Source organism: Ursus americanus, chromosome 10 (assembly GCF_024610735.1).
Source record: "Ursus americanus isolate L20-20 chromosome 10, mUrsAme1.1.p, whole genome shotgun sequence".
Taxonomy (NCBI): Eukaryota; Metazoa; Chordata; class Mammalia; order Carnivora; family Ursidae; genus Ursus; species Ursus americanus.
In genome coordinates this window covers 54517122-54542657 of record NC_142136.1, presented here as the reverse complement: position 1 = coordinate 54542657, position 25536 = coordinate 54517122, and the positions used below count along the sequence as shown (strand labels likewise).

The 25536-nt window shown below is 44.9% G+C and overlaps 1 protein-coding gene across 3 annotated transcripts in view; it reads left to right on the top strand.

Annotated features, from left to right (window-relative positions):
• Positions 1-441: 441 nt before the first annotated feature.
• RUBCNL (rubicon like autophagy enhancer) overlaps positions 442-25536 on the top strand; it is a 36474-nt gene continuing 11379 nt past the window's right edge. Inside the window, exons 1-9 of one of the 3 annotated variants that reach the window (XM_087865142.1) lie at positions 442-686; positions 12985-13581; positions 16140-16222; positions 16723-16933; positions 19026-19127; positions 19588-19648; positions 20234-20366; positions 21548-21693; positions 23248-23312. In XM_087865142.1, coding sequence (XP_087721268.1) covers positions 13077-13581; positions 16140-16222; positions 16723-16933; positions 19026-19127; positions 19588-19648; positions 20234-20366; positions 21548-21693; positions 23248-23312 — 1306 coding nt within the window. In that variant the 5' untranslated portion in view covers positions 442-686; positions 12985-13076. Of the gene's footprint in view, positions 687-11165; positions 11414-12984; positions 13582-16139; positions 16223-16722; positions 16934-19025; positions 19128-19587; positions 19649-20233; positions 20367-21547; positions 21694-23247; positions 23313-25536 lie in introns of those variants that run through there. The other 2 variants (XM_087865141.1, XM_045796794.2) reach the window with 2 other exon arrangements.

Below are 25536 nucleotides of genomic sequence, written 5' to 3'. Positions count from 1 at the left end.
GTCCCCGCTGGGGGCGTGGATTTCTATGCAGACTAATCCCAATTACTCAGGAGGACCATTCCCCATTTCAGGCAGTTGCATGAATGCTAATACCGCCGCTTGGGGCGTCTGGGGCCGGGAATTCGTTGTCCTCCAGGTTTGCATTTTTCTCGGTGTTTCAACCCCTGACAGCGCGCCTGCGGCTGGGCCCCCAGCGAGGGTAGGGCGTGATTTCGGGAAGGAACCGGGGGGAGAGGGGGAGCACGGCTGCTCCCGGCTGTCCCAGCCCGCGTCACCCGGGGCTCGGAGGTGGGAGCCGGGGTCACAGCCGCGAGTGGGGGAGGAGCGCGGGGGCCAAGCTCGTTCCGGCTCGCGTCCTCCGCATCTCCCAGCGAGCAGCAGGCTCGGGAGCTGCGCCTCGCTTCCCCGGGGGCCTTCTCGGATTGCGGCGGGAGCCCGGGATTTTGACGGGGGTGGGGTGGTGGCGGCGTGGCAGCGTCAGGGCGCCGCTTCCCCCTCCGCGCTCCCTCTTTCCGCCGCGGTGGCGCGCGCTGACCTGGCCGCGGCGCCGCGAGCCGCGCGGATCCACGCGAGCCGGGAGCCGACGCGGTGCGCTCACCTGGCGCGCTGGGGTGAGGCTGCCCGGGCTAGGGACGCGACGGGAGCCCGAGGTGGGGGCACGCCGGCGGCGCGAGGCTGCTGGAGAGGTGAGGTGGTGCGAGGGGCGCCCGAGAGGTTTGCGCGAGCCGGGAGCCCTGCCAGGGCAGGGCAGTGCCCAGGGCCCTTGGTGAACGTAGGAAGGGGCTCCTCTGCGGGGTGGCGGATTTTTCTGGAATTGACTTGCAAAAGGGAGGGACCCTGTACTCGCCTTGGATCCGGAAGCCTCAGGAGCGGGACCTCCAGGCACTTTATCGTTTGGCGTTTCGCAGGGAGCACAAAGCCTGCGCCCGGAGTGGTCCCCGGGCGCTGTGTTTGGGACGCGATGGCTTTTCTCGGTTCCCCAAAAGCGCGCACACAGATGGCGAAGGCCCGCGGAGGATCTCCTCCCCAACACACCCAAACCTATGGCTATCTGGTGGCAAAAGACAAAACTTTCTGCTCCTTCACCGAGCTAGGTCAGAACGCAAAAGCGCGGCACACTGGGTGGTCGAGGGCCCATTGTGAAGCCCATCCGTTGAGATTTGCAGGGGGGAGAGCAGAACTGCTGCATTGCACCCCCACCCCCTCCAGCCTGCCTGTCGCCGCGCCCTGAGGTTTGCTACCCCTCCTCCTGCGACTACTGATGCTGTCAGCTTGGAGAATGTGGAGAACCTTCCAAAGAGGGGTGTTTCAGCCCTAAATGGGAAATGAGACTCACAGGAAGGGGTATATTCCAGAAGTGTGCTTACTATGTGATTGCAGTGGAAGTTGGAAGGATCTTTGAATTGAAGGTGTGGTGGGAAACCTCAAAGAGCTGAGGGTCGGCAAATTTGGGTTTCGTAGACTCTGTCCTAAGGCCAAATAGCAGTGAGGTTTAGGCAAGTCAAGAAACCTCGTTGAACCTCAGTTTGCTTGTGTGAGAAGTGGGCAGATAATCCCTGCCCTACCTTACTGGATGGTTTGGAAGGAGGGAGGGTAGTGTTTTGAAAAATATGAAGCGTGGTTTCTGTAAATTAAGATATCACCACTTGGCTGCCCACACCTGCCTCCTGGCCGCCAGCAGAACCTCATTTGGAGCAGAGTTAAGGCGGCACCGACTGCGTAGTGCGGGCATTTTCCTGCCTACCTGTCCAAAATGTCAGGATGTGTCTGTTCCTCTTCCCAGCACCACTCCCAGACACTGCGCATCCCAGTGTGACATCAGGGGGTCAGGGGACAGGAACTCTGCCTTCCTCATCTTCTTTAGGGCCTGAGGGAGATGGTAAGAAAGTTGAGGAAAATTAATAGTGGCCAGTGGGGGGACGGGGCGTTAGATTTGATTTGACATGCTCTTCATGAGACCATTTAGCTCTGAAAACATTGTAGGCTTTCTGAAGTTGCAGTTCTTGTTTTCTGATACGGGAAAACTCTGTCAGAGCCAAGGATAAAGATGCAAGAGTAAGCATTTTAATTCGAATGATCTTTAGAGGAAGATAAGTAAAGAGCTAAAAAAAGAGTATGTTGCTTGCTAACAGGGTTTCCCCAACTGTCTGAGGGCACACAAAGAATAGCATTGCCAAATTTAAATAGTTTCCCTTGTTACTAAGTTTAGATTCATAGTTCTAATATGGAAAGGCAAGAGTCACAGCCTTGGTTGTGTTACTGTTACAATTTTTTTTTTAAAGATTTTATTTATTTATTTGACACAGAAAGCCAGCGAGAGAGGGAACACAAGCAGGGGGAGTGGGAGAGGAAGAAGCAGGCTCCCAGCGGAGGAGCCTGACATGGGGCTCGATCCCAGAATGCTGGGATCACGCCCTGAGCCGAAGGCAGACGCTTAACGACTGCGCCACCCAGGTGCCCCTACTGTTACAATTTAAGCGGTTCTTTTTAAATAAGCACATCCAACCTTCTGGCCATTATAAACACGAGCAATACTAATGCTGTATGTTATATCATATCTTTTCTAGAAAGTTAAATAAGGTAAGCATGTCAATGTCACCAAGATGTCTGATTGGTTTTTCATTTTAATTAAAAGGAGTTGAGAGGTGACTCACTTACGAAGTTGGGAAAGAAAACTAGGCCTCCTTAGTTGTGCTGTCGTATACTGCACTGTAAGTCTTTATAAAATAACACCGATGGTGATGACAAAGCTAACTTTTATTGAATATTGTGTGCCAGACTGAGAATTCGTTTAGTTCTCACAACAATATGTAGACACTGAAGCACAGAGAGGTTAAGTGCCTTACCCAAGGTCACACAGCTAGTAAATGAGGAATTTCTCAGATTGGGATAAAAATTAAATTTGATTGGGACACTGGTGTTTTTTTCTTAACTTCTGCACTGTGTTTTATCCCACACATACAGGTGGCATGAGGGTGAGACTGGGGGCTCTGGAGCAAGGTTCCAGGTCCCCATGCTGAGTTGCTGTGTGGTCTTCACTTCTTCTTTCTGGGCCTCAGTTTTCTCATCCACGAAATAGTCATAATAATCCTATATTGAATGAATGCTTTATTTCTCACTGGAACATAAAGTATGAACTGTGAAAGAGAAACACTTCCAGCATGTAAAAGGGAGTCTCAGAGGCAAGTGTTATTGTCACCGTCAACAGTAGGCTGGAAAATGACAAAGAAGAAAAAGCTGAAATAACCCACAAACTTAAATAGGATCTGCCCAACAATTAATGTCTGGAAATTACTTTAAAAAATACCTTATTTCTGTTCTCGGATCCTTAGTTTTACATGTATTAAACGAGATAAATGTAAATTAGACCTCAAAGTTTTTGGGGGTGGATCACATTGAAAAGCACCCAGGACCAGCAGGTGCTTATGTCTTGTTGATTTCAGGAGCTGAAGACTGGAGGGTGGGGTGGCCTTGAACTCTTCCACATTCTTTTATTTCAGCCATCTGTAGTGGGTCAGAAAACAACTGTCCAGGAAATACGGGTAAAATGCTTCCTTATTCTCTCTTTATTTGGAAATTGTTCTTAGAAGACAGCTTGAGGGATGGCTATTTTAAATACGATAGGTCAGGAGAGTTGAACTTTTGTTTATGCACATTTTAAGGGTATTCTATGCAATATGGCTCAATCATCAATCATTTGAACTGTCTCTTGACATATACAATGTGGTGTTTTGTTTGTTGGTTGGTTTTGGATTTGGTTTTGATTTCATTCTTAGTTTAAACTCTTGGTCCCTGTGGAGATTTGGGCCAAGGGAGGTAAGCATGACCATGTCACTGACATTGCCAGCAGCCCCTTCGTGCTTGATAAATTTTATATTCTGGAGAGATGTTTGGATCCGTGAGATTTAAAGGTCTTTCCTTTATCCCTGTGCTGTTACAGGTAGGAATGTGAACTCGGGAGCGAGACTGCCTGAGTGTGAAACGCTCCATTTACAAGTGGTGTCTTGGATTCTCATCTGTAAAATAAAAATAGTATTGTTATATCTACCTCATAGATTGTTAGAAGGATCAAGTGTGTGTGTGTGTGTGTGTGTGTGTGTAGAAAATCTAGAACGGTGCTAGTAGGCAGATGGTAAGTGCCATGTAAGTGTGTGTTATGAACTGACGATGATGGCTAAGATAATAGAAGATGAGTGCTCTGGGGAAAAAAAATAGGGCGGTAATAAGATAGCGTATACCTTAGGGATGCAGTTTTAAAAAGGGTGATGAGGAAAGTCTCATTCCAAAGGTAAATTTGAATAAAGGTGGGAGTAAGTAGAAGAGTATAGAGGGGAGTAGGGGTGCAGAAGGGTATAGAGGTGTAGGGATGGAGAGGGAGTAGAGAAGGAGGTCAGAGAGGTAACTCAGGAATACATGGGCAGATATAGCAATGGCGAAGTTTTTCCTTTTTTTTAATTTAAAAATTGTTTATTTTTTATTTTATTTTTAATTTAAATTCAATTAATTAACATATAATGTATTATTGGTTTTAGGGGTACAGGTCTGTGATTCACCAGTTATATAATACCCACTGCTCATTACGTCACGTGCCCTCCCCAATGTCCATCACCCAGTTACCCCTTCCCTCCATCCACCTCCCCTCCAGTAGCCCTCAGTTTGTTTCCTATGATTAAGAGTTTCTTATGATTTATCTCCTTCTCTGGTTTCGTCTTGTTTTATTTTTTCCTCTCTTCCCCTATGATCCTCTGCCTTGTTTCTTAAATTCCACATATCAGTGAGATCATATGATAATTGTCTTTCTCTGATTGACTTATTTTGCTTAGTATAATACCCTCTAATTCCACCCACATTATTGCAAATGGCAAGATTTCATTTTTTGATGACTAATATTCCATTGTGTGTGTGTATATATACACACACCACATCTTCTTTATCCATTCATCTATCAATGGATTTTTCTTTTTTTTATAACTTTTTGTTTGTTTGTTTTTTGAGAGAGAGAGGGCACACATGTGTGCAAGGCAGGGAGTAGGGGACGGGCAGAAGGAGAGAGAATCTCAAGCCAACTCCAGGCCCAGTGTGGAGCCCAACTCGGGACTGGATCTCACGACCCTGGGCTCCATCTCATGACCCTGAGCTTACAACCTGAGCCAAAATGAAGAGTTAGATGCTTAACTGACGGAGCCACCCAGGCGCCCTTGTTTTTGTTTTTGTTTGAATTTTTACCTAGGGAGTTTGCTTATGGAAAATTTCATACTTAAAAGTAGAGGGAATAGTACATGTACCCTTCTCCCACTTTCAACAATTATCAACGTGGCTAGTTGGGTTTCTTCCATATCCCCTGCTGGCACTTCCCACTGTATTATTTTAAAGCAGATGTTAGACATTCTATTGGTGATATCTACATGCACCTGTATGTATTCCTCAGAGACAGGCACTCAATCACACAGAAGCACAATACTTACCTGCATTGACTTTGTTTCCCATCTATGAGTTGGGACCAGCAGAACCTCCCTCACAGCGCTGGTTTGAAGATGAGGGTGGGTGTCGGGACCGTCGTGAAGGGTCTGGTACCCAGTGCCCCATTGCTAGTTGCCATCACGTTCATGATGTTGTCTTTACCAGCCCTTGGTTTTTGTTTTTTTCTCTTTTCTTTTTCTAGATCGTTCAGTTGTGGCAATTTCACTTCTACTTCCCCTCTCTTCTCTGTACCTACTTTGGGCACCTATGTTCTGTATTCCCTTTATCCGCGCTCTATTTCCCCGTTAACGCTCAGTGCCTGCGTTTGCAGCCTCACTTCCAGCCGGTGCTCCTCTGAGCCCCCGAGCCCGAGGAATACCAGTGCTCTCTAGGCTTCCTAGGCCTTTTTGAAGGGAGATGGGAACTTCTTCCCATTTCATTTTTTTGGACGGCATTATCGAGATGGAGATAGAATTCACATAATACAAAATTCACCCATTTAAAGTCTACAGTTCAGGGGCACCTGGGTGGCTCAGCCTCTGACTCTTGGTTTCAGCTCAGCTGTGATCTCAGGGTCGTGGGATGGAGCCCCGCCTCAGGCTCCACGCTCAGCTTGGGGTCTGCTTGGGATTCTCTCTCCCTCTTCCTCTGCCCCTCCCTCCCCCCTCTCAAATTAATAAGTAAATCTCTTTTTAAAAATGCCACTTTTAAAGTGTACAGTTCAGTGGTTTTAGTGTATTCACAGATATGTGTCATCATTACCACAGATGATTCTAGAACATTTAGAGCTTCAAAAAGGTATCCTGTACCCTTTAGCCACCGCTCTTTATTTTCTCATTCCCTCCTTCCTCTGAAAAACCACGAATCTATGTTCTGTCTCTATGGATTTATCTCTTCCGGACATTTCATTAAAAAAAATCTATCAATATGAAATATCTTCTGTGACTGGCTGTTTCACTTAGAATAATGTTTTCAGGGCTCACCCACACCGCGGCATGTCTCAGTACCTCACCTCTTATCATGGCCGAATAATACTGCATTGTGTGATGGTCACACACTTTGCTCACCCACCATCAGTTGATGGACATTTGGGAGGCTTCCACTTTTTTGACTATTGTGAATAATGCTGCCATTCAAATTTGTGCACAAGTGCTCGTGTGAACATCTGCTTTCATTCTCTAGGGTATATGCCCAGGAGTGGAATTGCTAGGTCAAATGGTAACTCTATGTTAAACTATTTGAGGAACTTCCGACTGTTTTCTGATATGGCTCCCCATTTTATTTTGCCCAAACATGGGAACCTCGCCATCATTCAAGGGTAGGTACCTACCCTTACTGTGGGTAAATGTTTGTATTAATATTTTTTGTAAGTCTTACTCGGTTATCTAATATTCATGGATAGGTAATTTTTGGTTTATTATTTTTTTAATATAGAAGGTTTTAAGTAAACCATTATTTGAGTGGTGGTACGTACTTTTAGGATACAAGATGATTTATTGGAAAGGAAGAACAAAGTGCTATTTTCACAAATTTTTAAGTTACATACTATATTAGAATAGCTGGGCACATGTAAGATTTATAAATAGATTGTCCCATACTGGAGATGTATGTACAATGATTTTGTTTTTTATAAATAGGTATAATCATAAAATTCTGGGCACAGTATTCTAAAAACATGGAATCAAATAGAGTGGTGTGGTTCTTAATTCTTTGTTTTGTGACAGATCTCATGGGAAAATTCTTAAAATTACTTTGCCAATGAAATTGCAAATACCCTAATTTCAGCCCAAATGGCACACAGAAATATCAGTGGAAGGAGCTTTCAATCAGGTGTCAGACTCTTGTTTTTTGTTCTACTTCTGGTAATTATTCATGGGGAGGCTTTGGGCAAGTCCCCTAACGTTCTTTATTTCAGTTCCCAAATCAGCATAATGATGCCTGAAATATTTCATGTCATCATCGTGTAGAATGAGAGTGGTAAATATGACATACGCAGTGACCACAGGAAGTTAGTCATTTGTGTATCTTGGGCAACCTTGCAATTTTCTTAGGCAGTTTTCTAATCTTTGCCTTTGTTGGGTCTTCCCCTTCTCACCCCACCCATTTGTCATAATTGCTTTCTGTCCTTCCTCTATGTTCTTTTGACAGCAGACGTTCAAAATTAAGGGTCATTGCCAAAGGTCAGATTGGTCGGAGAAGAGCCCGTGTGATGCCACAACTACCATTGCAATATAGCACTGTTTCCTTCCTGGTGCTTTTCGTGTTAGAACACCGAGTTCAGCATGTGTTGTGGTGAAATTGCAGCTGTAGGAAAATGGCGGTTTACTCTGATTCCTGGCCACTTTGTGGAAGCTGTGGAGTCACCTGATTGGGCATCTTAGGGTTTCTGTTTGATGAGTGATGGTGTGAGTCTGTTGACATCCTTGGGGATGTGAGTCTGTTTAAAGTCAAAGCTTGAAGGGAAGTAGATACAGAAACATGGGAAGAGGACTGGGGAACTGTGTTAACCCCAAACAGCTTACATGCTGTCTGTTCACTTGTATTTGTTTATTACTGAGCATGCTCCGTAAACCACCCTAAAAGCAGCACAAATGAATTTTACCTTTCACCTCAACTCTTATTTGTGATTTCTATTCTCTAACTTCCTTTATTCTAAGGAAATGGTTGGCAGAAATTTTAGGTTGTGATCTCCAATTTCTTAGAAAGGTTGACATCTATTCTTGACTTTCTTGGGCAACAGAAATAACCGATGGAACCATACTTCGGCACTGTTCATTTGTTCATTCTTTCCTTCATTTTATTCACACTCGAAGAACGTATTTGCTGAGCACCTAGTATGTGCCCCTCTTCTAGGTTCTGGGAACAAAGTAGTGTCCCAAGTACAATTTTTTTAAGAAGTTACCCTCGGAGATTTTACATCTTAGTGGGTGTTAAGTCTTCGAGATTAAATACAATGGGGATTCCTGCTAAGGAGTAAGAAGAAAACTAGAGGTGCGTAGGGGGAGAGGAATTACTGGCTGGGGCAGTTACCGTGACTTATATAGGGGAACATGGAGGCGTTGCTGAGAAGGTCGCATTTAAGATGAGTCTCGAATGCTCCCAGTAATGTATTCAGTCAGTAGTTAGTGCTGGGGCAGAGAAAATCTAAAATCCTAAATCTGACCTGCTTGTGCCTATTGATAAGATTGTTAGGGGTCTTAGCAGCTAAAAGCTGCTCTTCTGCCATCAAAGTGCTGGCCGGTTATGGTCTGAAAGACTTTTGTGAGGTCACTATAGAGGTCATGGTGGCTCAGGCCCAACTGAGTCGTCCACCCCTTTTGCAGATTTGCATTTTTGCAGTCAATACTGTGGCTCTCAGGTTGCCCTCGTGATGCTGTCATTCTCAACAGAACCACGGACTTGGAGGGGCAGAGACCCATCCAGAATGGCTTGGCAGGGGGAGTCCAGGAGTCTTTCTTTTGTCTAGGACCTTGCTGCTGCATGTATGTTAGCTAGTAATCTGGCCCGTGCTCACCCTTGATACGAAAATCTCAATAGAAATGATGGTAAGCTTTGCAATTTGATTTCTCTTCCTTTCAAATGTTTTTTGGAAATTGATTTTATCTTTGTACCTAAGCCTCTCTGATTCAAAAGACCCCTTTTATGACAGTGGGAAGCATTTTGGGAAGATGCCAACCATTGCTTGGACCCATATTACCTACTACCTATCAGCACTGACACGTCTGAATGTCTGGGTTTAGTCACTGTCTCCCGTCTACCAGAACGTAAACTACTGGAGGAATCATGGAGCTTATTTTCCTCCAGTGCTTCCAAAACAAAACCGTGCCAGTCATGCAGTAGATGCTCAGTAAATACTTGTTTAATCCAATAATGAACGCACTATGAGCGAGCTGACAACGAGCAACACAACCATATGATGGGATGTCATGAATCATCTGTTGCCTCAAAGATCAAGCAGGCGAGATGTTGACCTCCGGGACTAGGGCCTGGACTTTGTTTCTGATCATTGCTCTCTCCTGTGTCAACCTCCCTCTCAGAGAAACTCATGCTCCTTGATGAATGTCCAGCCTGGCTTGTCGTCCTCTCTGTGCCACTACACAGCAGCGTCCTTAGACATGGCTTGGAATCTCTATGGGCCTATTCCAGCGCTAACATGTTCTCGTTTTATAACCCAGAAAAGCCAACGCCTGCTGGTTATTTGTGTGAAACAAGAACATCTTTCTAGAAGGAAGTAGAGCAAGCACCTGCTTCTGAAATTACTTTTTAAAAGAAAGTCTGTTTTGCTCAGTGCAGTTAAGTCAGTTCCGTATCTAGGAGGCTCATACATAACGTCATCGTTTTTGAACTATTGCCTTTACTCTGCTTATAAAAACACAGGGCTCACTGCTACTTACCATTGGTTGGAGGCTGTGCATTTTTATGTGATTTCACATCTGTAATCGTCTCCCATACACAAGAACAGCTATGATGTGTAGAGGATTGAGTGTGAAACATGACTTCTAGCTTCATCTCTTGGAAATAATGATGTTGTCAGGAGCTACGGACTCAGAACTAAAATGGGAACTTGGAAGAGAAGAGATCCAGTGAGAGAAAATCAACAAAAAGCAACACGAATAAAGATGTTCATTGCTGTATGTTTTATAATAGTGAAAAACAGAAAATAAATTTCCGTCAATAAAATAAATAGGAACAGAAACAGAAAATAAATTTCTGTACATTTTGATACATTTATACTATAAAAAGTGGTAGGACAGTGAAGAGTGATAAGCACCCTCAAGACCTTGTTGACCGAAAAAGAAGGTTCATTATAGATTCTGTCCAGTATTAGCCTGTCTATGTTTAAAAGAGAAAACAAAACACGTCTTCTGACCTGACATATGTATGTTAATTCACAGGAGGAGGTTGGAAGGGATGAAGTGGTTCCCAGTGTCATTTCTGGGAATGAGGTGGGATGGGTGGGTTTGGCGCCATGTGAGTGCTTCACTCTCTCTAGGCTGCTGTGTTTGGCCATTCCATAAAAACACAGTCATGGTTACCCTTTGTAAAATTATTGGGGAGGAAAAGATGGGCGGCGAAGAGAAATTGGGGCACCAGGTGAGATCTGAGGTTTGGAGAAGGAAGACGAATCGCTTCAGATGAGTTCTGGCATTCACCGCCAGAGCCCATGACGTTTGGTGAGCGGTGACTTGGAGCTTACGCAGTACCGTGCAGTATTATGTGTATCTTATCTCGGTGTATGTGTCCCTTCAAAAGGTTTGACCTGGAACAGAAGGCCCCCAAATCAAGAAAACCCAAGGCATTGTGGTATAGTTTTCACAGGTACCTTCCTTTGGTCTATTTTGTAAGTGTTGGGTGAGAAAAATGTCCTCTCTTTAGGAAACATGGATTCACTTCCATCCCTGTACAAATAATTCTGCCACAGTAGCAGAACAGTCGTGTGTACCACAGAAGTCTTCTCTCCAGCTCATGACATTTCCATTTTGTTGGATTTGCTCATTCAGTCCATAAATTCGTTGAGCCCCCCGTAGGGCAGCTCTGTGGCCTGGTGGAGAACAGACGAGGTCTCTGTTCACATGGAGCTTATAGGGAGGGGGTGGAGGGGATTGACAGTGAGGAGCTAAAAAAATATCAGGAAGTGAGATGACCGTGATGAAAATTAAGCAAGGTGATGTTATAGGGAGTAACTGGGGAACTACTTTAAGAGAGGTAGTTAGGAAAGACTTCTTTGAGGAAGTAATTTATAAACCAAAGCATGCAACAAGACAGAAAGGAGCCAGACATATGATCAGTTGGGGGAAGAGCAGTCTAGGCTGAAGGACTAGAACAGCACGTTAGGGTGGGCAAGGGCTTGTAGGACCTAAGAATTTGCTCCGTGGTTGGGACTTATCGAAGGTGGACAGAGATAAGTGAGAGTGGTCTGCAGGATGGGATCATGTCATGCCTTAAGGACAAGGTAAGGATTTTGGATTTTATTCCAGATTTGATAGGATCTATCAGGGGGTGGGTGGGTGATTAGGGGACTGACATCTGATTTAGGCTTGTAAAAGATCTCTGCATACCTCTTGATTATAAGCTGGCAAGAGTAGAAGCAAGGAGACCCTCTGGGCCAATGGAAGGAGGCCCAGGTGGGAGAAGATGGGTGACTTAGATGAAGGCGGTAGCTATGGATATGAACTTGCTAATGGATTAAAGATGGAGAGCTAGGGAAAGATAGGATCAGAGATGACTTCCAGATTTTGGGCTTCAGCAACTGGGAGGTATGTTTCCTGAGATGGGAAAGCCAGGGAGGAGCAGATTTGGGGGAAATTAGGGTCTGTTTGAATGTGTCAGTTTGCAATGTCCCCTGGATGAATGTCAGATAGGCAGTAAGATATGCTAGCCCGTGGTTCCAGGGGAGGGCAGGAGCTGGGATCCAGGTGGGAGCCAGCTGTATACATAACGATAGTGCTTAAAGCCCTGAAACTGACTCCAGAGTCTCAGCTCACCACCTCGTAGCTCTGTTCTCCACCCTTCCTTTAAGCTAAGCTCACCTGCGCCGACTGCTTCCACCCCTTGGCCTTCCCCTTGCTGACCTCGCTTTTCCTCCTGAAGGCTGCTTTGAGCCTCACAGTGTGAGGGACAGTGGGAGCAGTAGAAGGACACATGCTGGGCCTGGGATTACGGTGCCCGGAGTGTTTCTCTTTTGAGTAGCTCTTGACATTTTAACCATGACTTTATTTACTAGAGCTAAACATTGAGCTTAAAAGTGAGCAAACTGGGACGCCTGGGGGGCTCAGTCGGTTGGGCAGCTAACTCTTGATTTGGCTCAGGTCATGATCTCAGGGTTGTGAGATCAAGCCCTACGTTGGGCTCCGTGCTGGGAGTGGAGTCTGCTTAAGATTCTCTCTCTCCCTCTCCTTTTCTCTCTCTCTTAAAAAAAAAAAAAAGATAAACTCTAGATTTACAGTGTATTCTTTAGATATTATAAGCTAATCACAAATTTCTATTGCTGTTATAATCCAGTACTGTAATCTAAGTTATAGAAAACAAAGTTTTAGTGCTAGTGGTTGTCCTCAATTTCACATACCACTTGTCTACTTTGTTGAAATACCAACACAGACTAAAAAAAAAAGAAGCTAAGAAACTATGAAAATGCGTCTTTATGTCCAAATAACATTGCCGTTCGGGGTTTGACATTTAATTTTATTGGAATGATGCACAGCTGTCTTACACTTTTATCTGTTTCATCAGCAGTATGCATATATGACTTTATCCTTATATAAAAGCAATCTTCAATTATCTTTCTGCCTTGAAAACCCTTTTCTGTCCCAACCTCATAGCTCCTGGGTCTGCTGCTAGTTTTATTGCTGATGGATTGATTGATTAATGTGTTTAATTATTTCTTGTAAATCCAAGTGGAATTTACTGTATTGTACAGGGTGAAGTACAAACTTATTTATTTTTTGTTTCTTCTCCTCAAAAGATTTTAGAGTTAAAACTATGACTGCGTCCTTATTTATCTTGAACGATTTTTGCTCATTGCAGGTAAGCTGTCTGGCCCTCTGCTGGCCTTGTGGTGAGTTCAAGGCCCTAGTCCAATAGTACAACAGGATTCACACCACCCTGAGCCTGGAAAGATGGTGTCACAGTCTACAGGCCGGCAGGATTCTCCGGTGGACCTGTGGGAAAGGGACAGCAACGACCCTGGCGACATGGATGGTTCGCCCAGCCTCCTGGACACTGACCAACCCCCTTGCCAATCAGACATCAGGTTCATGAGGCACAAAGCTGCCTGGATTAACCCCCAGTGTGAGCAGCAACAGCTGCAGGATTTGTCCCCTCGGGTGCCGACAGGGGGGAACAGAGGGAGCCACTTTGGAGGGGACACCTCCTCTCCGCTCGGCCCTTCACCATTGTCTCTTGGGGACTCCATGGTGGAGACATCACTGTTGAAGGATACCACAGACTCTGCCCAGGGCTCAGGTGATAAGAGCAGTGACCTCTCTTTTACCTCAACAGAAGAGCAGGGGGTGCTCCTAGGACACTCTCCTCAGATGTCTCTGTTCGCAAGCTCCTCTCCTTGTCCTGAAGCTGACCGTGCTTTTCTGAAGCCTTCCCAACTGACAGCTTCCCCTGATGAAGGTAACTCCAGTCAGAACCTACCTCATTCCTGTCTGTTCCCATGCTGGCCTTGCATTGGTCTAAAGCCTGTCTGTCTTCGTCATGAGAAAAATTCATGGCTTTCCGCTTTGATCAGAAACCAGTGCATTAGCTCATTTAATATTGTCTTCAGTCCAGCTACCCGGATGGTCACAGTGGGTAAAATCAGATATTTCCGTTCTCCTTCGATAGCAAGGAGATGCCATCTTTGCTTAGCCTAGTTGACAATCAGTGCCGGCTGCCATCTTTGAGCTGGTGTGTGCCTTCAGGAGCTTCCGGCTGCAAGAGAGAGTATTGAAGGCGCTCTCAATTCAGTGTAGTGGGAGAAAGCGTTTCCAGACAGGGTGGGCTCTATTGCACACGAGTACTTTCCTAGGAGATGAACTTGCCTCACCTTTACCTGAATGGAGGGTGACTAGAAAATAGTAAGATTTAAAACTAGTAATCACAATTCCCCCAAACACTATACAAAACTTTTTTTTTTTTTTTTATTAAAGCCAGGGCTCCCATTGCGATGAAGTAATGCACATATTCCTAAAAGACTGGAATTCCTAAAATAAGGTAATGCGTGCCAAATGCCACTCAAGAGTCAGTAAGTTGTCTATTGCTGTTATAATTTGTGGCATTCTAATCTTTTTTAAAAAAACTCATTATGTTATATTCACACTGCACTGATTTGTATTTCTCTTAGAACACAGGTCCAAATAGTCAATGAAGTTTTCTCTTTCAAAACAATCCGAAAGCTGCCTGCCTGCCGGTGTGTGTCTATATGTGTGTAGATATTTATTTATTACCAGCAAGAACCAGTCCTCCCCCTTTCCTAAAATATGGGGTTTATTTGTTCTATTGGAAAACCTTTTGAAAAGTCGAAGATGGTGACAATCTTTAACATATTTTTCATAGCTTAAGAATAGCAGATTTTGGACAATCTTAAAATGGGTTAGTTTTGAAATAAGAACCAAATTTGAGCAAAATGACACACTCCACAGCAAGTGGTTCTGCAATTTAAAATCACCCCGAAGCTTTGTCTTTCTCCCGGAAAGAAAACACTTACCCAGCCCCTTTTGTCCCAAGACAATAACCCCCAGCAATTTCTCTAAGTTCCTTTAAAAACCACTCCATTTTAAACTTGGTAGGAGGATGCAGCCCATGGGATTAAAAAAAAGAGAAGTCCCCAGCAATCTGGTCTTTCTTTGCTGTGGGACAGCAATGCAGAGAATAGGTATTTGCTACTAAGACAAAGGAGTTTTCCTGTGACTGCTTCGTCACAAATGACAGCAGCAAGGTATTCCTTTTCTAGATAATATGGTAGAGGAAAACCCACCCACCCACTCCCCCAGCCGAGAAGCATTTCCTGAGGCCCCCACGAAACACATCCAGGGTTCCTTTTGTTTGCAGAGGATTTACTCATTTATAGAGCACACTCCCATCCCTGGTCTCCTTCAAGGTCCTAATGGCTGCCTATCCCAGTGCTGGTATAGAGAGAGCTGGAACTGGAATCCACAGTTTGACTCTCCTCTGTCCTTTTTCTTCTAGCCTCAGGGTCCAAAAACCATGACCTGGGGGCCAACTCCGGCGGGCCTCCTGATTTTACACATCAAGGCGCTGATAGCGCCTTCCTCACCCCAGTGGCAGAACTGTGTAGTTGCACCACGTGGCCCTCAGAGCCTACCCTATTTACTTCCTAGTCCTTTCCAGGGAAAGTTTGCCCATCCCAGATGGATTCTGAACGTAAGAGATTCATAGTTCTTCATGGCACAGTCACTTTCTTGAGGAAGAGGCAGGGGATTGGGCAATCCTGCTTGCATCTCTGTTTGTCACCCTGAGCGCTGTGTAATCCTGAAGCCATCTGTAGTATCGCCGTCTAATGGAGCAGGTTGGAACAACTCAGCCCTCCAGGCTCTCACAGAAGGGCTTTGCCTTAAATGCTGCAAGAAGAAATCACATGACAGGAATCGTTTTTTTGTTTTGATGGTGTTCGCTGCCAGTAAAGCGTGGCTTCAATGTGCAGACTGGATGAGTCAGCTAATACCCTCTGCAGTTTCTTCTTGTTTTTGTCTGGAGGGAGACCATTTTAGAGAAGCAATGCTGGGCTTTTTCAGATAGATTTGTTTCTGTAAGCAAGAAGCTTTGGGTCAGTGGCAGTGCATGGGAGAAGAGAGCCCATAATTCTTATGGCCCTGCTTCTAGACTGTTCCTTCTCACCCTTCTCCATCTCCATTAGGTAGTTTCCATGATCCTCTTCTCTTTCTACCGTCTTTGCCTCATCGGTCTCCTCCATCCCAGTGGTTCTCCCGTCCCTCCTCTGAGGATTCCTCCCAAGCTCCTCCAATAGGCTCTTGTAGAAATGATCCCCGTTAAGGCAATATCTGCAAAGTCTACCACCAGAAGGATCTGTCTTCTTCTGGCATCCAAATTTATTCTAGAATTGTGCTAATTTAAAAAACCCCACACTATTTAAAGGCCACTGCCTAGCATTGTTTTGTTTTCTTAAGGGAATCTTTGAAGTTCTTTTTTTCTGTTTTTAATAACGTTGGCAGGTGCTGTTGAAGTCTGTGGAAGAAACACTTCTTTGAATTCCTTCTCTGCAGAGGCATTCCTGCTCCCTGTCGATGTCGAAAAGGTGAACACAGCTTCTTTTTCCTTTTTTTTTTTTAACCACAGAAAGTGTTAATTCCTTAGAGGGTGCTGCTCTCATTTAAATCTGGAAACTTCACTTGAAGAGGTGCTGCAGATAGGTTTCATGTCAGCCTCTGGCAGGAGCGCCGAGCTACGAAGGGCTCTGAGTCTGTGTCCGCGCTCCACCGGGAAGTTTTCCATGACTGATGCCTGATGTCTGCCCCTGGGCCACCACCAACCTGGAGTCTTATACCACAAGAAATTCAGCTTGGGGTGTCGGCCGCAGCAGGCTCAATTTTATGTGTCTGGAAGATAGGGGCTATACTTCACATAGTGACCTGTGATCACTCCATTAAGGGAGCATTTGTTTTTCTGTGCAGTCATACAGCTTAAATACAGCTGCTTAAGTACAGCTTCTTGATTTTTTCAATCTCATCTGCCCTCAATGAAAAACGGTCAACTCTGCTTGTGAGTATTTTAACTGATACTTTTTTTTCCCTGCAGGAAAATGCCCACTTCTATGTTGCAGATACGATTATAGCGGCAATGGAGAAAATCAAGTGCACCGTCCTGAGTCAACAGCACGCAGAGCACTGGGCTGTGGAGGAAGCCGGTTGGGCCCTCGGGAGTGACCACGCGGACTCTGAAGTCACCTTTTATACCAACATGAAGCAAGAATCTGGGTCTTCCAATTCTTCTGACAGCGGCTATGAAGGTAAGTGGGGCAAACCACTTTATGCTGTGTTCTCCACCTCATGTCTCTTTTTCTGTCACATCCCAAAGTAGATCTTCAAATCCTTTGTCTGAAACTTCCTGAATAACCAGCTGTGCAGCTCAGCCCAGCCTTGCAGGACCCCGGGTCCACATTCCCAGAGAAGAGCCCCTGAGGGGGCCTGCTTTGATTGGGCGTCCCCAGCTGGTCAGCCAGCCACGGCCAGGGGAGTGAGGCAATGGGATTGGGCCATCATCCCCTCTGAGGCCACCAGTGTGGAGAAAAGAAATGAGTCCTATTTCAGTATCCTCTTTCTGTGCTTTATCTGTGACTCTTTCTTTTTTGTGTCTGTGTCTTGGCCCCATTCTAGTGAACAAATCAGCCCCGACTTCTCAGTAACAGCGACAGCCCCCTCCGTCCGCTCCCTCTCCGCCTTTGGCCTGGGCCGTCACAGCAGCCTCTGGGCAGTCATTCTGTAAGAAGTGCAGTTAGGTCCTCAAGGCACATGGGTTGCCTTTCATTTTCTCTTTCCTTGCAGCCTCTTTCCCCTCATCGATCCCAGACACGTCTGTCTTCCTAGAACAACTTCTACTCCTCTAAAATGGCCTGCTAAGTTTGTGCCACATTTGATCCTGGGGTTTTTAGCCTTGTGGGATGCAGCGTCCCCACAGGCATCTCCTGATGTCCCTGTGTTGTACTGCGGGCTTTAGTTACACGAGCCTGCTAAACGTGCCCGCAGACATTTCTCCCAAGCCTCTGCCTCCCTCCCTTTGCTTTGACTAGGCTTCCTGGAATGCTGGGTCCCCAGGAACTTCACGTTAGTTCCTTCATTCTTCCCAGTCTTTGAGAGCAGTCTCCAGCCACCAGCACTGTGACAAGCTCCCAGATATGCATCACAGGGCAGGGGCTCCATTCATGTGGAATTAAGCCTAAATTGTGCTCCGGAATGCTCTATGATTGCCCTCCTGCAAGCCTCACTCCCTCCTGGAGTTGTGCAGCATGGCACCCTGCCTTCCTAAGGCCCATGGTCATGTGTGTCAGTGTCTCAGCTCCCTTACGAGGTTTTAAACTCTTTAATGGATAAGCATTTGTCTCATTTGAATTTGCCTTCAGCATAGTGCCTTGCCTGAAATAGTACTTTATCAGTATTTGTTGAATGGCTGAGTGGAAGCTCATGTCTAGCTGAAATTTTTTTTTAAAGATTTTATTTATTTGAGAGAGAGCGAGATTGATAGCACACGCATGGGGAGCAGCAGACTCCCCGCTGAGCAGGGAGTCCAGTGACACACATGGCTCGATCCCAGGACCCCGGGATCATGATCTGAGCCCAAGGCAGACGCTTAACCAACTGAGCCACCCAGGCACCCCTGATTTTTTTTTAATATGAATATAAATATGTTAAATGTAATTTTTTTTTAAAGATTTTATTTATTTATTTGACCGAGATAGAGACAGCCAGCGAGAGAGGGAACACAAGCAGGGGGAGTGGGAGAGGAAGAAGCAGGCTCCCAGCGGAAGAGCCTGATGTGGGGCTCGATCCCAGAACACCAGGATCACACCCTGAGCCGAAGGCAGACGCTTAACGACTGTGCCACCCAGGTGCCCCTAAATTTCCCTCTTTTTTAAAGTCCCTCTGTAATATAACCAGTCATATTGGATTTAGGGCTCACCCTAATGCAGTATGACCTCAGCTTAACTTGATCACATCTGCGAAGACCCTAATTCCAAATAAGGTCAGGACAGTGTTTATGTCGCCTCTACTCTTTGCCTCAGTATGAAGCTGATTTTTCCCGCTTTCATTTTTTTAAAACTTTGTATTATGGAAATTTTCAAACATACCTAAAAGTAGGCAGCTGACTCTTATGAACCCCCCCCCATCATCACAGATCCTCATCCGTCTGCTTCACTTAATCATAGTGAATGGAAGAACAACCCAGAAATAGCTCCCTGCATTTTTTAATTCTTAAAGCTGGATTTTTAAACTCTTTTAATGTAAACTCTTGGCCCATTTTTATTCCCTGGTTTCTAGTTAGTTGGCTGTGACAGTTTTTCTTTCTCTTCTTGTTGGTGAAACCCTCTTCATTTCTTTTTCTAGGTTGTGCTGTGTTACAGGGCAGCCCAGTGGCTGGGACACCCACTTACTGTGATGTGCTGAAAGAAGCCTGTAAATGTGACTTCGATGACTTTGTTATCGTAGGTAAGATTTGGAAACTCACCAGCGATGACTCGTACTTCCCCTCCCCCACATGCATACTGGCATGATCACATGCGATACCGCGTTAGAATGGCTTTCAAAGAAATCTCTCCCAAGATCAGAGTATGTCCCTGATTTTAAAAAAAAAAAAGATGTTTTTATTTCAAATGTCTTGATAATCAATCTCTCATCTCACTTGTAGAATTGAATGCAAAAGCAGATACTCATTATAGTGTGAGATCTGTTTGGCCTCTCAATTAAATTTTGGTGGAATTTCAGGTGAGTGTATTTTGAAATCCCATCTTTGGTCATCACCTTAGAAACCCAAAGAACCTGAGATATGGAGATGCTGAATACCTAGTTCTTTCTGAGATGCAGGGATTTATTTTTGTGTTCCTATAAAGTTGAGTATGAGTAAGTAAAATAGAAAGACTTTAATACCCTTTCTTTTATTTACTTGCAGAACTTGGGGAGTGTAGCAATATCACAGAAACCTGTGGGTGTTCCTGCAGCTCCTCTAAGAGGTATGTCTTGTCCGTGTCCACCTGCACCTAGACCCCTGTGCCATCACCTCTGAGGTACTCTGAACGCCATACCTCTGACATCTCCGACCAAGTTCAGCCAGTTCCAATGGCAGGGATTACTACTTAGCAATGAAACCATCACCACTAAAATTTCTATAGAGCTTTCTATAGTTGTTGTTTGTTTTTTTTTTAAAATATATGTAGTGTTTAAAGACCTTTGTATACATTCTCATTTCATCAGGCTGGGTGGAGTTTTTAACCCCATTTTTATAAAGGTGGAAACTGAGGCTCAGACTAAATATGCCACAGGACACAATGCTGTTAAATGAGCAGAGATAGGACTTGAACTCAGGTCTTCAGGCTCCAAATCCAGAGCTCTTTTTAGCACATTTCCCAGTCTTGGTACCCTCCATGAATAAAAGCTGCTGTGTTGAGTAAGACAGCCGGTGGGTGGTTGGTGCGTGCTCCCTCTTGTGACACCTCTTCTGAGTTTTTGGAGTGGGAAAGATGACTGAAAACATGAAGACCGATAACATAACTCCTCACAAATATAGTTTTCCACTTTTTGCATCTCTTACCTTTCAGTGTCGTTTATGAGCCAGACTTCAATTCTGCTGAGCTAATAGCCAAAGAGTTGTACCGAGTATTCCAGAAGCGCTGGATGTTGTCTGAAGTTAATCATCAGCTGGCAGGTTCCCCAAATGCAGCTGACTCAATAGTAAGTATCAAAATAAATTGGCCTTGAATGGAAAGTTCCTAAATTCTCATCTTGCCTGCTGTTCACTTCAGACATTGACGCATTTCTTTGTAGGGTCACTGGGTGTTGGGGAGACGTGACATGAAGGGTGAATCTGACATTTATTGAGTGTTGATTATACGCCAGGGAATTCAGCCTTTCACATTCTCATCCTCATCCTCTTAAGTAGATGCTGTTGTTATGTTTACTTTAAGGTGTTAGTTCTGGCCCCTCGGCAGGGCTGGTCAGTGGAAGAGCAGGAGTCGTGCCCAGCCTGGTCCCTTGTAGACACAATGCCCTCTGACAGCCCGCAGCCCACTGCGGGGAGAGAACTTTGCGGCAAAGCTAACATAGGGGTAGAGATAAAGCAGTCTGCGAATGCAGGGGACGAGTGTCTAATTTTATCAGGGGACTTGGGAAGGCCAATAGGAGATCTCAGAATTTGAGAATGGTAGCAGGTAGAAACATGTGGAAGGGGATCTTGGCAAAGGGCAGCTGGAGCAAGAGTAATGGGAGTGGGGTGTGCATGGTACGTTTATTGAGCAGGATGGCCTGGTATGGTTGAATAACAGGTGTGTGTGTGTGTGTGTGTGTGTGTGTGTGTGTGTGTGTGTGTGTGTTGGGGGGTTGATCTTCCTGGGAAATTAGGTTTAAAGGATAGGGTCAAGTTGTGGAGGACATAGAATGCTACTATGTGGAGTTTGCATGTTAGATGCAAATAGGGAAGTTGAATGGATCAGAGGGAAGCCACTCGGCATTTTTAAGCAGGGGAATGGTCTTAAAAGAGCTTTTCTGAGGAAGTCTGACAACAGCTGGGGGTTCTGGTTGGCAGCATCTGGCAGCCTGTTGACTAAAAGCAGTAAGGCTTCTGCTGTGAATAAAAGCATTCCAGGTCACAGTGACCTACTTACAGTAACTTGAAGTCTGGAAACGAATGAACTCCCGAAAATACTAAGGAAAGTGATCTCAGCTGGGTGGCGTTTCAGGCAAGTCTTCTACAGATGGCTTTAGATACAGGGAGGACTCCTTTTATTCAGTGGAAAGCAGTTTTAATTTTTCAAGGCAAAATTTAATGCTGGAAACACATCTGAATGTTCTTTTTCTTTCAGTCCCTGAAATATGCTCGTTTCGGTTGCTCTGAAATCCTCTTCTGTGTTATGCAGGTAGTGAATGAAGAGCGTGTCCGGAAAGACTTTGAATCCAGTGTGGATGTCGTTCAGGAAATTACCCTTAAGTCGAGGATCAGAGGGACTGAAGACTGGGAGCCCCCCAGATTTCAAATCATATTTAATGTTCATCCACCACTCAAGTAAGTCTGCGTCGCTGCGTGGGCCACCAGTGCAGGTAACAAGACGTGATGGGTCCTACCTCTTTGTGCGAGTAGGTGAAGGGAAGAAAATTATGCACCGAGGGATGAAGGAAAAATTTGTTTTAGGAAAAGGAAAGTTGGGCATATTTTTCTGAGGTAGCTTCTTAGCTTCCTGTTTATCGTGGGTTTTGGGGGGGCTCCGTAAGTTTGACAAATACAGTTCTGTCCTTAGTTATGTATGTTACATAGCAATTGAAAATTAAGTAGGCTTAAAGGGGATTTTTTTAAGTGGCTAATATTGAACCTTAAAAATCATATACAATAATTTTTAAAAGACTGCTCTATTTCCCAGTGCAATGTGAAATAAAAATCAATGGATACTTTTTTTTAAAGGGAAAATCTAATCTTGAGGAGAACTCCTATAGTTAAGAAATGCAACAGGATGCAAATAAAAATATCTAAGAAGTAACAAAAACCCTGAAGGCAAAACAACAAAAGAGGATTCAAAAGAGAAAAAGAAACTCATTTTTATAAATGTATATGTATAAATAGAATATATAATAATTTAAGGTAGTAGTTTTATTTGTTTCTGAGAATATATGACATTCCAAAGGGACATTTTAACCAATTACAGTTTCTCCATTCCTCTTGGCTTGTGTTTAATGTGTTCCCCAACTGCAGAGTGTAAAGAAGGGACTGGCAAAGGTTCCTGCCTGTGCCCCGTGGAAGTGCCCTATAGACTCTGTCTTGTGTTTTTCTTTTGAGAAAATGCCAACAAATGTCTCTGGAGTGCTTGGGCAGAAGAGCTCCTTCTCCAGGCTTGGGGAGGGGTCACTTTCCTTAGCAACGGCTGTTTTGTCTCTAGAATTTCCCTATGTCCTCTCTAAGGGAGACGGGTAGGGTTCCACACATTTTTACCTTGGTCGTTTTTGCTGACCCTAAACTGTAATAAAAGTTTACAACTTCCTTTGTGTTTCCGAATCACATGTGAAGTTGTGGCATGAGCAGTTCAATAGAAGACACTTCAGTAGACTGTCGCTCACCAGAAATGTGTGATGCTTAGGTCTTACGTGACCTCTTATTCATCCAAATTTCTTGGGATCCACTTGTGAATTTCCCAGGCGCATCGCTTGGTGTTTCGTCTCCCTGCACTTTCCCCCGTGCGTTATGTGTCCCAGGTCTCTCTGGAGGGGATCCTGTGCACGCACAGTGAGCGGAGTCTCTAAAGATCCCGCGGTGGAATAGGTGTATTCATGATGCTGACTTCTGTTTTGGTGGTAGCAGGGGTTTTTAAAAGACCCAGAGATCTCAAAAAATAAATAAATAAAAATAAAATAAAAAATAAATAAAAAATAAATAAAAAATAAAATAAAAGACCCAGAAATCTCAACTAGAAAACTCTCAAAGGATCCTAGTTTTTTCCCAAATGAAAATTGACAAAATTAAGACCCCCGAGCCAAGAAAAGCACCATGATGTCTGTTTCTTTTCCAGTTAGTGAAAAATGCTCCATTGGCTATCTCTGAACTGTAACTGTGCTCATTTTCTGCACTTAGGAGGGAACTCGTGGTAGCAGCCCAGAATTTCTTGTGTGCTGGCTGTGGGACGCCAATAGAACCTAGTAAGTATGGGCCGTGGATTACCTGTTGAGTACGCAGTGACAGGGCGAAGAATAGCAAAGGTAGAGAGTGCACTGTTTTTGTGAGAGATGCCTTTGGTGAAGTTGTTGCAAGAACTTCATAATGTTGCTCCTTTTTCATGAAGAGGCCATTGTGACCTATAAGGCTATGTGGCTGGCCTCTTACCTCTTGGACCCATCTTCTAGTTCTCTCCCGTCGGGCGCTCAGCTCCAGCCACATGGCCTCCCTGCTGGTCCTTGAAGGAGGCAGGCTCATTTCTGACCTTTTAGATGTTACTAATTTTGCTTATCATTGGTCTGTGTCCCTGTCTAGATTCTAAGTTCCATGGGGACAAATGTGTCCACTGCTCTATCCCCTGCTCCTGCAGGAACACCTAGTACACAGTTGTTCCTCAGAAGATACATGTTGAACGCCCGAATGGCTTATCAAGGAGCTAGCCAAACTCCCCTGAGGGGGTTTGAGTAGGTAGCCTGAGAGGATCATTCCTGGGCCAGCTGGGGCCTAGAAAATCAGACTTCTTCCAAGCAGAAACGCAAATTGCCCACTGAAGGCTGAGACTCACTTGTTCTACTTGTGAGGGTATCCACAGGTCTGACCTGTGGAAGGCTGGGAAGAGGAGCTTTGCTGGAAAGGGTTCCCTTGGCCTTTGATAAGAAGTCTTGGAAGGAAAAAGAGTTTGAGGACCTCCACCTCAAGAAATAAAAATAGAAAACAGAAATCCATCTGGGATTCCCTCTACCATATTGAATGACAGTGCCTGCCTTTCATCACAATTGTAACTAGTTTCCTTTAAAGGACTCATCCTCCCAGCTAGTCTAGTAGGGACCATGTCCGTTTGGATTACCACTGTATCCTGGTGCCTCGGTATCGAGTGCATGATGGAGTGCCTGAGTCAGAAGCTATGAACACGTGACTGTGATTCCACCATTTTTTAAACGCTCTCCCTAAGTGCGTTCAGCTGTGGTGTTTGCCTGCTCTGGTGGCATAAGCATGGTCCTTCCCTCAAGGAGCTTGCTTATCGGAAGGCAGAGTCCTCAGCCAAGTGAACAGCAAGCACGATGCTTTCAATGAAAGAGAAAGTCAAGAGTGCCGGGGCATTTACCGCACGGGAACTGAATCTGGGCTTGGGAGACTGGGAGTGAGAAGTTCTGTAGGGAAGTGATTGTCCCCAGAAGCGTGTGCGTGTGTGTTGCGGGGGTAGGGGTCACCCTGAGCCAAGGGCCTGCAGCGACTGCAGAGAAGTCCTGTGTGACCAGAGAGTAATAAGGAGAGAAGAAAGCCTGCTCACAGGAGCCCAGGACACAGATGGTAGATGCTTTATTAGCCATGGAGACAGTTTTGGACTTTTCCTATGAACTTCCTATATAGTTCTTAGGATATATTTTGACTTTTTATTTTTTAAAACTTTTTTTTAAAGACTTTATTTATTTGCGAGAGGGAGAGCAAGCACGAGCAGGGTGAGGGGGAGAGGGAGAGGGAGAAAGAGAAGCAGACTCCCCACTGAGCAGGGAGCCTGAGGTGGGGCTCGATCCCAGCACCCTGGGATCATGACCTGAGCCAAAGGCAGACGCTTAACCAACTGTGCCATCCAGGCGCCCCTTGACTTTTTAAGATATTTTTGGACTTAGAGAAGAGTTGCAAAAATAGAGATATTCTGTGTTCTTTCACCCAGCTTCCCCTCATATTAACATAACTGAGGATAATTATTACAACTGACAGCTTCGGATTGGTACAGTCGTATTCGCTCAGCCACAGACTTACTCAGATTTCACCCATGACCTTGATCAGCTCCTGGGTCCAATCCAGAATTGCACATGGCATGTGGTTGTCTTTGTCTCCTCCAATCTCACACACGTTGAACCATTTGGAAAGTAAGCAGACAACGTGACATTTTACCCTTCAATGCGTCAGCATGTTCTAAAACAAGGATGAACCGTTAGCACACCAAAGGAAATTCATAGCGGTTCTCTCATAGCCTCTCGCAGCAGCCATATTCATTTGTTGTTCTCACAATGTCATTTATAGCTAACTTTTCCATCCACGTTCTAGCCAAGTTTCATAAATGGCATCTAGTTATTAGTTCTCTTTAGCCACCTCTATTCTAGAACTGCACTATTTAAGATTTAATTTACCTTAAAGTTAAAAATTCAGTTCCTCAAGCACACTAGCTACGTTTCAAGCATTCAGTAGCCACATGTGGCTCGT